The 17657-nt window shown below is 43.8% G+C and overlaps 1 protein-coding gene across 3 annotated transcripts in view; it reads left to right on the top strand.

The window, feature by feature from the left end:
- Positions 1-3144, top strand: part of BSDC1 (BSD domain containing 1) — a 28611-nt gene extending 25467 nt beyond the window's left edge. For all 3 annotated transcript variants that reach the window (XM_069971352.1, XM_069971351.1, XM_069971353.1), the window contains exon 11: positions 2064-3144. In XM_069971352.1, coding sequence (XP_069827453.1) covers positions 2064-2096 — 33 coding nt within the window. In that variant the 3' untranslated portion in view covers positions 2097-3144. The remainder of the gene's footprint in view (positions 1-2063) is intronic.
- The last annotated feature ends 14513 nt before the right edge of the window (positions 3145-17657 follow it).

The following is a 17657-nucleotide window of genomic DNA, read 5'->3' as shown; positions in this document are numbered from 1 at the left end:
ATGTAATTCACTTCATTAAAAAAAACTATAAAACAAAAAGGTTTTATGTGTGTAATTTAAAGTAATAACATTGGCCACTAGGTGTCACTGTCCTTACAAAAAAAAATTTGGCATGTCATAGATCAAAATTTTGACATGTGTCTGTCATGTCAAAACTTTTTTAAGGACAGGTACGTATGTCAACTTGTTTTTGAGTTCTAGTCAATTATTCCTGTAATCTTATGAGACTATAATAGGTGTATCATTCTCAATTATCTTCTGCTAATTTTGATCTTTGATTTGTGTTTTATTCTTAGTATTGTCACTGAATTTTTACTGTTAAAGGGGTGCCGTCATGAAGGAAAAACGTGACATTTCAGAGAGACATGTCAAAAGTTTTGATCAATCTGGTTTGAGTGTTCAGACCATGATCGATCGTGAGAATGAGCCAGGAGAAGTCGATGCTCAGCGTGTTCCTCTACCGGCTAATGTATAATGCAAGTCAATGGGAAGTCTTCTCACAGAATCCTCCAGATATGATCTGTGACTGGCTGGGAGTTCAAAATAAAATTACACTATTTACATAAAGGGAAGGATCCCCAATGAATTAGCTTTCTTTTCCCAGTTGTTGTTAAAATATAAATTTTTATTGATATGCATTAAAAATATAACTTAGAAAATTGTAAAAAGAAATCTCCATAAACTTGACCAGGAAGTTAGCTTGCACTTAGTGCTAACCAGTATATTTATTGAGTGTAATAAGAATGTGCAGACGCACTTAACGGGGTATTCCACTCATAGTAATTTTTAATATGTTCCTGCCCATGATAAGACTAACGATGCCTTCCATACCTGTTATCGATTCAGTCTCCTTCCCCCAGTTCTGAGCTGCTGCTTTCTGCTGAAGACAAACAAATCTGTGTGTGAGGTTTTCTCTCAGTCTCGAGAGGGCTGATGTAAACAAGTCTCTATCAGGGACTTACGTCAGTCCTCTCAGAAGAGAGAGGGAGGAGGGGGAAATGAGAGAAGAGCTCACACACAGTTATTTTCAGCAGAAGGAGACTGAATAAATAACAAGTATGAAAGGAATTGTTAGTCTCACCATGGGCAGCAACATATGGAAAGTTATGGGAGTGGAATACACCTTTAAACCCTATATAATTACTCAATAGTAATGTAGCATAGAGCCAACAACGTTCCTATGTCTCTCTCTAATAGCGCTTGTTTACTGGGCCTTTTACACGGCCCGATAATCGTTACCGATGTCCTTGCAGCCCTTGCTTTAAATGGCATACATTACCTATCCATGGTCCGGGGCTCTTTTTGTGGTCTCCTTCTCCCCGGGTTCCGTGCTCTGCAGATTCATAGCGGCCTGTCTTAGCTGACAGACCACTTAGCGAATCACTGGCTGCGGCGGTCCCAGCCAGTGATTGGCTGAGCGGCCTGTCAGCTGCAGCGCGCGGGACTCGGGGAGAAGCAGAGAGCAGTAGGAGCCCTGGACCATGGATAGGTAATGTACGCACTTTGCTAATCGTCAGCCGCCGGCTGCGCACCGCTATTACGCGTAGCGATGCGCGCTCGGTGCCTGACAATTATAGGTCCAAACCTATGTCAACGATCAGCCGATGATCATTGTCATCAGCTGATCATTGTGTTTATTACACAGAACGATAATCGGCCGGATAGTGCTGATTCAGCCGATTATCGTTCCGTGTAATAGTACACTTACTCTACTCTCCATTACCATTGCATGATTTATATAGTGCGGCTGCACATCCTTACTACACTCAATAAATATACTGGTTAGCACGAAGTCTGAACTAACTTGAAGAGATCCTGTTTATGTCTCCCTGACATGTCAAGGGTTTTTTTCATGATGAGTTCACTTTCAGACTGTAGATTTAGTTGCACTCATCAGCTTTCCAGTGTCACATAGTGATTAAATGACTTGTCACGTGATCCCTGGGACCAATCAATACATCGGCCTTGGTATTTTTACACGGCACTTATTGAGGGACTCTGAACTTCTGACTTGTATGATTCTTTGTGAAAGTAAAAAAAATTTTTCTTATATGTTTTTTCAGCTTGAAGATGAAGACTGGGAAAACTGGGAATAAATGATGCAGAGATCACGGTTTCACGTGGACACAACACTCAAAGCTCCAAACTTTCTCCTCCAATTCATCTGCCACGCATCCATCATGCTTCTCTAATCTGCACCGAGCGGCACATCATTTGAACAGGAGAGAATAAAGGCGTCCGTCTCTATGGCATAGCAGGGTTGAAGGCATAGATAATTATTTGGGTGTATTTCTGCCCTTTCTCTGCACAGCCTTGTCTTCTCTTCTTTGGATAAAAAATGAAATTCCCAATCCTGTTGACATTTCTTGCTATCTGGAGGCAGTTGCATGTGGATGTGATGTTTCTCGGCAGGACTTCTTAGAAGCTGCTTTTTTTGTGTTGTAAAATGCTTCAATAGATTCATTTTCTGATTCGGAAACCTGACACTGAACCGTTCCTTTTACTCCAATGTGCTCATTTCAATGTCAATTGGATTGGGTGGAAAGCATAGTACAGAAAACACCGTAGAATGCTTGGTTTATAGAAGACTAGGTTGTCCAACCTGCCATGCTTTATACCTTCTCCAGTATATATTCCTTATTAAAGGAACATTTCAGATGAATATGGACTCAAAAGTTTAATTCAAAGTTAGAAATGTTTAAAAGATGATCTGGTGACTAATCTTTGCCAAATGGATCAGAAAACTGTGCTTTACATGATCTCTTAGTTGCAGTAACGTGTGTTTGTGCGTGTGGCGTTTTGCAGTGGGGACCGGTGTACAGGCTCTTGCTATGTTAGTCTTTCTTATAATTATCAACTTATCCTTCTGTCCTGTCATTTGTTTGTGCAATATATATTCCCTATTTATTATGGCCGCAAGGAGGAGGGGCAACATTTTGGGGAAAATCTCACGCACACAAAAAAAAAGGAAATTGCTTTTTGCCCCACCGCCACCCCTCACCCTCCTCCGAATTCAAGTTCTGCATTTAGAGGTTAAGACAGGAACGGCTGGATGACAGATATTCTCTCTACACTTACTGCATAGAAATCTTAAAGAAAGCTCCTTTATTTTATAGTAAATAAAGTACATTAAGCAGCCCTGTACCTCTTCTGAATGGATTTCTTTATCATTTCCAGTTAATGTTGCGTTTAATTCAACTTTTGGGTTCAAAGTTCACTGGGCTTAAGTTGCACTGGGTAAAATCTTTTAATGAGGCATTGAACTTAACCCCTTCCCACACCAGAACATAAATGTATGTCCTACTGCAGGTGCGGTGACCCCACTCTGAACTGCCACAACCCTGGCTGCTATCTGCAGCCGGGGACTGTGGCTATTAGCGGGCATGGTCCGATCTCCATACCCACTAATAAGCCATTTAATCAGTGTAGTTGTATTAGAAGTCGCCCAGGGGGACTTAAAATTAATGTATGTGTGAAAAAAAAAAGTATTTTTATTTAAAAAATCCCCTCCCCCAATAAAAGTTTGAATCCTTCCCCCCCCTTTTTTACATTGTATAAACAAAAATAAACATATTTGGTATCCTCGCGTGCATAATCACCCGAACTATTAAATTATTATGTTCTTGATCTCGCACGGTAAACGGCGTAAGTGCAAAAAAGCCAAAGTGCAAAATTGTTGGGTTTTTTGGCACATTAAATCCAGAAAAATTGTAATAAAAAGTGATCAAAAAGTCGCATATACAGTACGCAAGCAAGGTACTGATGGAAAGTACAGATCATGGCACAAAAAATGACACCAGCCCCATAGACCAAAGGATAAAAGGGTTATAAGTAGAGATGAGTTAACCTCAAGCATGCTCGAGTCCATCCGAACCCGATCGTTCGGTGTTTGATTAGCTGGGGCTGCTGAACTTGGATAAAGCTCTAAGGTTGTCTGGAAAACATGGATATAGCCAATGACTATATCCATGATTTCCACATAGCCTTAGGGCTTTATCCAACTTCAGCAGCCACCACTAATCAAATGCCAAAAGTTCGGGTTCGGATGGACTCGAGCATGCTGGAGGTTCGCTCATCTCTAGTTATAAGGATGGGAGTAAAGCAATTTTGAACACTTTTATTTTTAATTGTACTGACTTAAAAAAACATGTATAACGTGTCAGTGTTACTATAGGAGGAATTAATTAAACACAAAACCCCCAAATAAAACAAACCCAAAATAAAACAAATTACCTTTTTTTTTAATTTCACTGCTCGGATAATTTTTTTACAGTTTCACGGCATACTTTATGAAGAAAATTTTGTCATTGTAAATTTCAGATGCAAGCGCTTTGGCCTTTTTAAATGCGAAGAGGCAAAAATGAAAATTAGCCCGGCCCTGAAGGGGTCAAGGGCCAGGCAAATTTTCATTTTTGCACCTTTTTTTTTTGTTTCCTCCTCATGTTTAAAGCGTACCTATAATATTAACAAACTTCCGACATGTCAGAGGTTTGTATCTGTCGGGGGTCCGGGTGCTGAAAACCCCACTGTAGAACAAAGGATTAGATGCGCACTTTGCCTCTTCATTTCTGTCTCACTGCTGAAGCAGCGGTGGATGGAATTATAATGGAGCCCAATGGAAGTTCTATAGGGCACCATTATAATTCTGAAGAGGGAGAGAGCATTTGTGGTCCTCCGTTCTACCAATCAGCTTTTATGCACAATGTTGGCTAATCTTCCAGCAGGTTGGATAGAAACGTCAATGACGGCGAAGGTCTGCTGGCCGTCGCTCCACGCAACTAACTCCTATGGGCCACTTGGATGATCTTTAGATTCCGACCCCCCCAGCCGCTCCTGTCTGCTTGCTGTCTGTGCGTGTAATAGCACTGACCTGACAAGCTGGCACTTGCTTGCTTTTAAATATGGGGCCCTGTAATGTGTAAAATGATCGTTAGAGGGGTCTCCATAGACTGCTATGGAGCTGGGGGAAGACATCTAAGAGAGAGCAGTCCATTCTCAGATCAGGAGACAGCAGATTACCCACAGCCCACCTTCTGGCGGCAGCAAACAATGATAGCTTTGTCTACAACGCAGCATGGAGCCTGCACACTTGCCCAAAAAGTATGAACCGTCTCAGAACCTTTTAGACAATGACATCCAGGCACAAACTTCTACACAAGAGGATAATAATGCTTTCCTTGACTCTGCTACATGGTCATTGGAGCCAGAAGTGGCAGCATTTTGGCATGCCACAGCATTACAGCAATGTGCAACCCTGTGGGTGCGTTACTAGCCATGTCTATTGCTTGAGACAGGGCTCTGACATTAGCCCAAACAGCCCAGTGTGAAGGTTCTACTTGTGCCCTGGCTGAGCTACAAGGAGAACCAGAAGTGGTGATGTAAGTACAAGATGTTACACTAATACATCCGAGACAAGCTACACCTGCCAGAAAGCCTGCCATCATATGTGTGTGTGGTAAAAGGCTTCTGTACTAACCAGCACTACTCTACAACCACTGCCCACTATGTGGAGGAACAGGGAGACATTACTACTTCATAAGATACAGTGACATGCTACATGGAGGCACAGGGGCAATTTTTACCATATGGGAACACAGAGACATTATTACTTTGTGAGACGGACAGTGACATGCTATAAGGAGACACAGGCCTCATTTTTGTATGGTGAATTATTACTGTATGGGAGCTCAAGGGACATTATTGCTGTATGGGATCACATGGGTCATTATTATTGTAGGGGATACAAGAGGCATTCTTATTAAGTGGGGGTACTATTGGGCCAATATTATGCACTAGAATGCATTATGACCATATGGTACACTAACACAGGAGCACCATACTCTGCACAGATGAGTCCCCACAATGAAAGGTGTGCTCACTGCTTCTGTGCAGTCACTGCAGCCTATGCTCCTTTTATTCTCTATGGGGGTGCTAAATGTCTCTGAGTTTAGTGCTTGGAAACGTTTGGTGGCCTCTTAGATAATACAAGACACAATACAAGAATACAGGTCACAGGTGTAGTGAGAGCTCCAATTATTGTGGGTGACAATTATGTCTCCATTCATGAGATCAGCAGGGGTCCAGGCCCTCAGATCCCCAACGATCAGCTTGTTTTCCCCCTATCCTATTGATGGGGATGAAAAAATGGGATGGTAATATTCCAAAGTATTAAACACCAGAAATTATATTGCCTTCTCAAAATATGACCTCTGGCAGACTAGCATCTTGTCGACCACTAGAGATGAGCGAACCTGGAGCATGCTCGAGTCCATCCGAATCCGAACTTTCGGCATTTGATTAGCGGTGGCTGCTGAAGTTGGATAAAGCCCTAAGGCTATGTGGAAAACATGGATATAGTCATTGGCTGTATCCATGTTTTCCAGGCAACCTTAGAGCTTTATCCAAGTTCAGCAGCCCCCGCTAATCAAATACCGAACGTTCGGATCGACTCGAAACTGAACTTGGTTCGCTCATCTCTATCTACCACAGTTGCCAGCTCATCATCGGAGTTATATCAGGTCAAATGTTATACAGCTGCACTGGGGAAAATGATACGAGTACAGAAAAAAAAATATATATTTGTGTGGTAACCTTGCTAACCTACAAAAGAAGATTAGAGCCGGAAGCAACTATGATACAGTGCAGGATGACATACTCCAATGACAGGTTTATGGTAATGGGTTGGAGGATGAAGAGTATGAGAATTGAACTCCTGAACATATAACACATAAGCTGAATGAAAGGTTGGGATGGGAAAAGGGAAATGAGAAATAAAAGGAATGTGCAGTACATACCGGCATAGACAACCATTCTCGACTGTGTCTTTCACACTAACCTACAAAGCATCCGGAAAGGATTTAGACACATTGATGATTCCACATTTTGTAATACTGCAGATATATTCTTTTTTCACATCTACAATCTACACCAGAGGTGGAGAAAGAAACAGAGGGCCCCTATGCAAGAAACATTACATGGGCCCATAGCTCATATTAAAGGGGTTATCCAGCGCTACAAAAACATGGCCACTTTTCCTCCTCTCTTGTCTCCAGATTGGGAGGGGTTTTGAAACTCAGTTCCATTGAAGTAAATGGAGCTTAATTGCAAACCGCACCTGAACTGGAGACAAGAGTAGGGGGAAAAGTGGCCATGTTTTTGTAGCGGTAGATTACCCCTTTAAAGCAACCCTCCCCCCTTAAAGGGGAACTATCCGCAGGTTGGAGTGCCAACGAAGGGGGGCCAGGGGCATCTGCCCTGGATGCTATTGGAGCAGGGCTGTTGGCCCAGTATAACTTTTCCTGGCAACAGATCCTCTGTTAGGGTACGTGCACACTGCAGAATGACGACGGATAACCCGTTGCGCATTTCACAGCCCGCACCCGCCGGCGGACTGAGGCGGGCGCATGTCTCTGCCCGTGTCATGGACTCCATTCTATGCCTGGGCGGATTCCTTCATCCCTACAAAGAATGAACGTGCTCTATTCATTCTCTATGAAGCCACCGGAGAGAGTCAAGCACAGCTTTTGTCTCTTTCCGGTGGCTCCATAGAGAATGAATGGAGCTGCGGGTCACAAGCCGACCAGTGGCTCCAAACTAGCTAAAACGAACCCTTATGATTTGAGATAATTCCACGCACCATGTAAATTTCTCACAACACTCTCTACAAACATCTAATAATTGTTATCTATTATGGTTGAAAAATTAGTAGCATAAATAAAACACATAGGAAGCTAAGAATATGTAGTGAATTGCAACATGGGATGGTACTGTCAGAGGTCGTCACATTTTTTTTTTTTTTTTAAATAAATTTATTTATTATTATTTTTCTTTAAAGCACCTTCATTCCGGAGCGCTGTACACAGTTCTAGCTACTGACAGTCAAGAGTATGGTTATAGACTTGCAGAAAAATACAATTATACAAATCTAATAGTTAACATGTCTTTACTGCAAACCATTATCTGCTTAGTATGACAAGTTCTCAAAAATCGATCTTTTTAACAACATAACAATTCTGTTCTATTACCACCAGATGGCGATAGAACAAGTGGCACACACTTGGCAGTGCATGTTTGCCATACTGTATTTACACTTTAACCATATCCTCTATAGCAATGTTTCTCAACCTAAGCCTGTTATGCTGCAGGAAAAAAAAACCTAAAAAAAGCAAAGGGTACACTCCATTGTAGTCATTAATTGATGTTTCCATCTCATAATGTAGTGGTATATCATTAGGATATGCCATAACTTTATGATCAGTGGTGGTGGGACCCAACCTCTTGGACACCCACTGACCATAAGACTGAAAGGCATGCAAGTGCTGCTGTAGCGCCGTGATCTCATTCACTCTCTTTTTTATGTACAGCAGTATCTTTGTAGGGAACTGCAGTGGGACCCTATTTAAATAAATGGGATTGGCTGCTGCTCACTGTGCAGTTAGTTGGTTAGGAGCACCAGAGCTGCGCCACCCTCATTCAGTGGGGGTCTCAGAGGTCAGACCTCCACCAATCATAATGTGACATATTCTGATGTCCCCCCCCCCCTCCAATATAACCCTATTTGTTGGGGGGGGACGGACACCAAACTCTGCAACTTTGAAAAACTCTAAAAACGCTATAATCTCTAGAAGAAAAAAAAAAACGCCAAATACCAAAATGCCAAAACCTTACATATTGCCATACGGCCTCTCAACTAACATCTGGGCCAAAAAAAATGCCATGTGCCAATTTGGAGACTTATATTGACGCCTAATGTGACAGCACCCTGAAGCAGTGTCAGACTGGGGTACCTGGGGCCCACATAAGGAAATGTTCCTTTAATAAATCACTGTCTGCAAAGGCTCCTGGTGGCTGCAATCTGTGGGTGACGGATAGTCGGATATCAGAGGATAGTCTCTTTATTGTACTACAACTCCTAGCATATGCCGAGGGCTGCAGACTGTCAGTAAATGCTGGGAGTTGTAGTTCCTGCAGCTGTTGTAGTTGGGTCCTAGGTGCATTATACACTGGATGCTTTGTGGGAGATCAGAATACAGAGTTCTGTGGACATCACATAGTGACTAAGGGGTCATTTACACAGGTTTGCACTATTATACTGTTCTGACCATCAGTACACTAGCGCAAACCATACACCAACCCATTAAGACCCCAGTGTTACACAGGCTCTGACTGAGATTGGAGGCCTCCTGGCGTGCATCCACCATCTACTTTTAGAAGGCTAATTGGACTTAGGTGCCGTTGCACCCCTATTGTATGGTGTGTCAGAGAGACAGGGCAAAAGTTTTGATTGGTCGAGGTTAAAGGGGTACTCCAGCGGGGGGCACTTTTGTGCTGGGACCGGGGAGGAGGTGGCCTAGGGAAAAGACGTCCACTCACCTCCCCGGTTCCAGCGGCGGGTCCCGCATCGCGGTGCTCAGCCACTCAGTTTCAAGTCCGCTCAGATCCCGCCTCCTTCACTGAGTGGCTGAGTGGACCTGAGACGTCACGTCTCGGGCCCGTGTCAGACACCCGGAAGCGGCCGGGAACCGGGCACCGGAGCGCCGCGATGCGAGACCCGCCGCTGGAACCGGGGAGGTGAGTGGACGTCTTTTCCCTAGGCCACCTCCTCCCCGGTCCCAGCACAAAAGTGCCCCCCCTCTGGATTACCCCTTTAAAGTGCAACCAATTGGAAGAACAATCTAGGACAAGTCTGTGCTCAGCATGGTCCTTCCCCGGCTCTATGTCCCTTGAGACAGCTCCATAATGCAAGTTTATGGGGTACAGCTCTTAAAAATGACACAGAGCAGGGATAGGGCCACGTGGGATCAGTCAGGGTGTGATCACTCGGGCCCTGACCGATAAGAACTTTTGACAAACAGCATCATTATTAAATCAAAGCTGATATGCATAAATATCAGCTTTGATTCACTACGGATGCTGCTGGCCATTCATCATGTCTACTCCTGACCTACACTGGGATAGTAGGTTCTCCAGTGTGCATTCAAACTATTGTCTTTGAAACACTTTGGACCACGTTCCTTGGTGCTGTTGAACTTTCTATTGTTTGGTTATGTCTTCCTCACATGTCAAACGTTTATTTTCATGACAGGTACAGCTTTTTGTTCTGCTATAGGAATAGAAAACTGAAAAAAAAAAAATTATAGTGCCAGATCCATTAAAGGATACACAATAGACTATAATAGGATCCCTTAGGTTTCTATCATTTTACTAGAAAAATTGTGCTGCATGCTGTGCTATTTTTTCCAGCTTTTGCACGGAATCTGTGACAGTGGCAATGCAAACGTGAACCTAGTCTTACAAAGTCCATTAGCTTAGTCTGACATTGCTGCTGGGTATCCTTTTATTACATACTAATCTGTGTGCCAGCATTGAATCTTGTTCATATAGTATATTGTATTTATATACAATGTGTTTTTATGTGATGTGTGCACTAAGCGGTTACATTTGTACTTAGTATGATACTAGAATAATTAGCATGAAAGAAAAATGCTGACGGGATAATGTTAGCTTCATGAACATACATTCTGCACGGAATTCACAAACCTTATTTTTGACAGACACTTTCATGAAATTATAGAAGGAGGGGTCGTGATTCTATAGTAAGAAGAGGGTATTGGAAAGATGGATTTCCACTTTCCCAGCATGCTCAATATCACTGACCAGTTTTCCTGATTTTGCTGTAGATTTCAATCTTGACGCTTGTCAGGAGTGAAATCCATGTCCAAATTCTTAGCAAAATCTGCATGTTCCATAGCTTTGGACTTGGATTTGCTGGCCTGTTCAAGACAAGACATTTCTGCTGCAAGTATACATGGTCTATAACATGATGCTAGAACAGCATGGCTCTCAAAGCCTCTTTTCTGCCCGAGACAGTAGTTTTCATAGTACTCCTTTTAGGTGCGATGTAACATACACAAACTGCACACTTTAAGGAAAACTATGAGCAGGTTAGACAAATCTAACCTGCTGATAGCATCCTATTGCACACAGGGCACTGAGGATGACTGAGCACTGAGTATGTTCCTTCATCAGCAGCACAGTTTTCGTGGAGTTTGTAGTTTTAGGACCCATACACACTTAGGACAACAGGCGGAAGTGGACTTCTGCCTGCCTCACTGTTACCTATAGGGCGCCTCCGCTCTCTGCTGAAAGAATTGACATGTTAATTCTTATATTCGAGAGCGGAGGCGCCCTATAGTAAACGGTGGGGATTCCGCTCGCAATTTCTGCCTGTTTTCCGCAGTGTGGACGGGTCCTAATCCTGCATCTAGTAAGGCCCTAGTCCTGGCGAACTGAGGATGGGGCTATCACCCCCAGAGTAGAGATGATTGAACATCAGAAAATCTTAGGTTCTATCAAACTTGAACCTTGTTGAACCTTCCGCATTTGATTCCTGATGTCTTCCCACTCTGTGGGGAAGGAGGAGACAGCCCGAGTACTGCTTGGAATTCCGGGATTCAGCCTATTAGCTACGCTGAATCCCAGAATTCCAGGCGGTACCCGGGCTGTCTCCTCCTTCCCCACAGACCGGGAAGGCATCGGGAATCAAATGCGGAAGGTTCGAGTTCGACAGAACCTAAGATTTACCACTGTTCCACCATCTCTACCCCAGAGCACAGTTCCATCCCGGCAGGCCTGCCCCTCTAATGATTATCAGTGGCGTGGCCCAACTAGTAGCCCCGTCCTCAGTGCTCCAAACAACCTTACTAGATGCTGGGTTAAACCACAAGCTACACAGAATCAGCACCGAGGATGAAGGTAAGAGACCTACCTTCATCCTCAGCACCCCGGGAGCTATTAGCGATTTATCTAGCCTGCTCATAGTTTTCTCTTAACGTGTACCTGTCACTAAACACGCTGACCCGATGGCATTAAATTCCTTCAGCCACTGAAAGTTCAAGTAATCATTGATACCATCATGTTGGGTCAGAACTGTGCCTAAGCCCCAATTGGATCAGAATGGGAGTGGCACGCAGTACCGACCCGGCACAAGTTTCCAGAATAAATCTCACAGGTCAGCGTGCAGCGTGACAGGTAACAGTTTAATACCATTCTGGCACCTTATATACATCAAGAATGTGCCAGTTTTAGTACTTATGTTCTTCATGAGATCTGCCCCTCCATATTCACAGTTTGTCAGCCTGAGCTCGGCTCATTCTCGGCACACACCCCTCACTATCAGTCTAATAGTAAGAGGATGTTTATCCCTGACAGTATGTGAAATATTAGCAGTATATACAGACATGTGTGACGTGACCTGCTACGGGTGGGAAGGGGCAGCTTGGATCTGTCCCAGGCTGGATAGAGGGATATCCTGTCCCATAGCAGGCAGGATACAGCTGTGCACACATCCCTCGGGAAATCCTTCCGCCTTCTGACACATCAGCTGGACACACTTATGTTTGTCTATTACCATATGTATCACCATGTTCGCGAGGCGTCCATTGGTTTCCTTCTCTGTGTAATATAATGGTGTCCTGATACATTGTGTAATATATAATGCATGTAATGTGTTGGGTGCAGGAGATGTATACGTTATACGTGGCATTTTCTAGGGTGACTTTGCGCCTCACCACTAGGATTTTTGCAGTTGATTTCATTGAGCTGTAGAGAGAAAACTGTTGCTATGGCGACTGGTCAGGAGCAGAGCATCCTCACTACACATCTCTTCATATCCCTCCAGTTTTTTCCCTTCCTCCCCTCCCTCCTTCTCTAGCCTGTAATTCCCCCTGTCCTCTCCCCTACCTGTCTCCCTATAGGACACCTCTCTGTCTCTTTGTAGAAGTCTTTTTTTCCAACCCTCCCCCCTCATTCGATTCCCTGTCTGTAAAATTCATGTCCTCCGTCCTGCATTCCATGTCCCTCTCCCTCCTCCCCATTTTCCCCCACCCCCACTTCCTACCCTTCCCTTCATTCCTTCTCCATATCCTCTTCCCCACCTCCCCGTTGCAATCCATGTGTTGAGAATTCTTCCATCACGGAGACATGATGCAGTTATTGGGGGGCTCTTCGCTCTCCCCCTTAAAGTGCTTCTCCATGGCAACAGCATCTGTGTTGCCATGACAGTCTCTGATGTAATTCACTCCTGTATTAGAGGAGCGGCAGAGCTTCGCTATATATCAGGGGCCATAATCTGTTTGCAGAGTTACCGTATCATCCAGAAATATATAAAGATATCGGTGAAATTTTCTGCGGCTAAATTCCCTTTAAATACCGATGACTGCAATTTGCAGAGGGCAGCTATATATACGCAGCCTTTCGAAGGGTTAAGGAAATAGTCCTATGCATACCAATGACAGCAGTACGCATACCAATGATAATTACATTACACAAACCATATGTCACATCTCTTTACCGTCTTCTTTTTTTTTTTCTTTGCGCGAATCTGTTAAATAAAGTTTACATTAGGCTCCATAACATGAGCGGAATATTAATAATATCGTGAACCTCAAGACATCTAGGAATGTGTGTTCATTTGCATATCTCGCCATCGCAAGGTGCTAGGAAAAATTAAAGAATAAGAGATTCGTATGGAATTAAAAAAAAAAAAAAAATCACACAGTCTGGATTATTGATATCATAAAAGCCTTAACATACCGATAAAACATATATCAAATATCAAAAAAACGTGAACTGACGCAGCCGTCCTTACATCCTTCTAATGTGATATGGGCTTTAAACCAAGATTGCAGTGCCTACGACTTGGCCAGGACTCTGTTAGTTCATTTTGACGGTGTATTGTATATTTAGCTTGGATCATTACAGACCAGACAGTATTAACCCCGGCCTCTCTGTGTTTGTCTAGAAATTGGCTGTACACTTCTGCGGCGTGATGTTGTGAGCCATTGGCATCACACGGTCTAGGGAGTGTAAACTGTTTATGCGGCTACAAAATTAAGTCAATCAAGCTGTGACATTTGGACATATACATGATGATGTAGGCACTGCTCCGGAGAAAGCCGTAAGATATTTCCTGTAGGATTTGTAGATCAAGAAATCATTCTGGTTTGATGACAAATATATATATATATATATATATATATATATATATATATATTTATTCATGTGTATGTAACATGTTGATGACCATGTACAAGCTAGGCATATACATATAGCTTGCATATTTCCAGTTGATTCCTTTGAAGGGAAACTATCACCAGGTTTCTAACCTGCCGATTAGTGTTGGGCGAACCTGTCATGGCTGTATCCATGTTCACTGGGCTACCCCCCAGTATGCTGATCCACCCCCAGCCAGGGCCATATTTACCACTAGGCACTAGAGATGAGTAAACCTCGAGCATGCTCGAGTCGAGCCGAACTCGAACTTTCGGCATTTGATTAGCGGTGGCTGCTGAACTTGGATAGAGCCCTAAGGCTATGTGGAAAACATGGATATAGTCATTGGCTGTATCCATGTTTTCCAGACAACCTTAGAGCTTTATCCAAGTTCAGCATCCCCAGCTAATCAAATACCGAAAGTTCGGGTTCGGATCGACTTGAACCCGAACCCGGTTCGCTCATCTCTGCTCGGCACCTGTGGTCCGGTGCCTAGGACAGCACTATGCAGGGGCAGCACCAGGGAGCAGGAGGAAGGAAACAACTTATTTTTGTTTTTATTTTTTTAGTCGCCCTCCTCCCGTTAAGACTTGCCAGTAAATCTGTTGTCTTTTTTTTTTTTTCTGGTATGGTGGTGTTATTCAGTCACGGTATGGCAGTATTGGTCAGGTCTAGTGTGGCGGTGTTATCCAGTCACGGTATGGCGGTATTGGTCAGGTCTAGTGTGGCGTTGTTATCCAGTCACAGTATGGCGGTATTAATCACGTCTGGTATGGCAGTGTTATCCAGTCACCATGATGATCAGTGCCATGTTTTAGGAAGAATGTATTACATGGCTTACCATTTAACTGATACCAAGTGGATGGTGAACATTATACTAAAAGTTCCTTTTTTTAATGCTGACAATACACGTAAGATGTAAGCAACCCATAACTTAATCTAAAATTCATGTCAGTATAAAGTGTATTGTGTCAGATGTGAAATTTCTAAGAAAGATAAGCCGCCGCCAGAGCTTTCTGGCTGTGGCTTACCCCTCCCTTCCCCATAGAGAAAAAAAAGATACTGTAAATACTTTTCATGTAAATACTTCCATGCTAATATGATCTCCTATTGGTTGACTGGTTGACTCCACATGGATAAGAACTGATGTGAAATTTACTTGCACATTTGCAGCCGCAGCATTCTGATTATGTTGTTTATAGTGTGAACCATAGTGTTGCGTATAGTAATGAGATTTATGTTGAATCTGCAAGGAAATCCACATGTAACTTGTAGTTTTGGTGCCTTTTACTGAGACAGTTCTGCATGAAAAAATTCTATGGCTTCTGGAAACACCCAAATGTGGTGTATTTAGTCCGAGGGCCTAGGGCAGCACCAGCTGTAAATATGGCTCTGGACATACTGGAGCGTTCAGTTCTATGACAATGACATGGACTTACTGGCTCAGATTTATCTATCTCCATGAAAACAAAACTGTCTGGTTTTGCTCACAGCAACCAATCACAGCTTAGTTCTTCAGTATTTCTTATTGATCTCTGGTAAAATGGAAGTGGGACTCGTGATTTGTTACTATGGACAAAACCAGACAGTTTTTCTCGTGCTAAGGTGCATTCCTCCCTAGACATAGCAGAGGTCTTTAGATCATTCTATTCTCGTCTATACGCCACTGACGCCACTAACCCTGCCACAGTGGACTCCGCATTCCGTGATAAAATACGTCAGTATGTGTCGCAATCTGGTATGCAGCCACTTAAAGATGAGGACATTGAAGCACTTGAAGCCCCTATCACGGCTGGTGAGTTAGCGGTAGCTATTAAAGAGACACAAACCGGGAAAGCTCCGGGTCCTGATGGATTCGGTCTGTTGTACTACAAAATCTTCTTGGAACAATTGAGCCCACATTTTCTGAGTGCATTTAACTCTTTAACTCAGGGGGCCTCCCTGCCGCTAGATGCCACTAGAGCCCATATAGCAGTCATACCCAAGCCGGGGAAAGATACCTCAGAATGTGCCAATTACAGGCCAATTTCTCTGCTCAATGTAGATCTGAAATTATTTTCCAAAATTCTTGCCTCCCGTCTTGTACCACTTCTTTCTAGGGTGGTCCATCCTGACCAAACTGGCTTTATGCCTGGTCGTGAGGCCAGAGACAATACCATGAAGGCCATTAACTTGATCCACAAGGCGACCATTTCCAAATCCCCCTTGCTGCTTCTCTCAACCGATGCAGAAAAAGCCTTCGATCGAGTTAATTGGACCTTCATGGAAGAGACCCTTAAACACCTGGGCCTGGGCCCATCTTTCCTGGCTTGGATACTGTCCCTATATGCCTCGCCCACCGCTAAAGTTAGGGCAAATGGCATTCTCTCTGGTGACTTGACCATACACAACGGCACGCGGCAGGGATGTCCCCTCTCTCCCCTGATCTTTATTTTGACCCTGGAGCCTTTCTTGTGCTACATTAGATCGAATCCAAATGTCTCGGGTATGTGTATTCGAGGTCAGCATTACAAAGTGGCGGCTTACGCCGACGATTTATTGTTCTTTGTTACCAGCCCCTTGATATCCCTGCCTAATCTCATGACGGAGTTTGATACATACGCGAGACTATCCAATTTTAAAATAAATTTTTCCAAATCGGAAGCCCTTAATATCACTTTAGAGGATGCTATGGTGACTCAGCTTCGACCTAAATTCAGTTTTAAATGGTCAGACGATGCCATTAAATACCTAGGGGTTATCCTGACCCCCAATGTCGCAGACTTATATCGTCGCAATTATCCCCCACTCCTCTCTAGGATTGCTGCTGATTGTGCAAAGTGGTCAAAAGGCTTGCACACCTGGTTTGGCCGATGTGCAATATATAAAATGAACATCCTGCCACGGTTGCTCTTTCTATTTCAATGTGTGCCAGTGCTTCTCCCGACTGCTTTCCTTCGCTCTCTCACATCCATTCAAACCCGGTTTATCTGGGGAAATAAACCTGCTAGAATTAAGAGGAAGACATTATTTAGACCCAAAGAGCAGGGAGGGATCGGACTTCCAGACCTTAGACGCTACTACCTAGCTTCCCACTTGACACATGTGCTAGACTGGTGTAGGAACTCGAATACGAAACCCTGGATCTGGATAGAACAGGCGTCCTCTCAGGTTCCCCTTCAGGTGATCCCATGGATCACTTGCCCGGCCATTTCCTCTCTGAAGACACACCCGACCATAGGACCCACCTTGAAAATTTGTGCGGATAGGGTGTTACGACAGTATTTCTTTGATGTGCATTCCCCCTTGGCTCCCATCTTGGGCCATCCAAATTTTCCGCCGAGCTTTACTGATCCGGTTTTCAGACGGTGGGTAGCGGCAGGGAAATGCAGGATTACAGATTTCCTATCTGGGAACTCATGGGTTGATGCCAACACGCTCTTGACATGGGATGACCCTTGTCCTTTGGGTCATTTTCGGGTCGCGCAACTTCGTCACTATCTTTCCTCTCTCCCTACACCCCCGCAGGTCACTAGGGATCTCACTTCTTTCGAGACTCTTTGTCTTGAAAAGAGGCCTCTTAGACATACCCTTTCAATCACGTACCAGCTCTTACTGTCCTCGCC

The sequence above is a fragment of the Dendropsophus ebraccatus genome, chromosome 5 (assembly GCF_027789765.1).
Source record: "Dendropsophus ebraccatus isolate aDenEbr1 chromosome 5, aDenEbr1.pat, whole genome shotgun sequence".
Classification (NCBI taxonomy): domain Eukaryota; kingdom Metazoa; phylum Chordata; class Amphibia; order Anura; family Hylidae; genus Dendropsophus; species Dendropsophus ebraccatus.
This window is presented reverse-complemented; position numbering and strand designations above follow the sequence as displayed.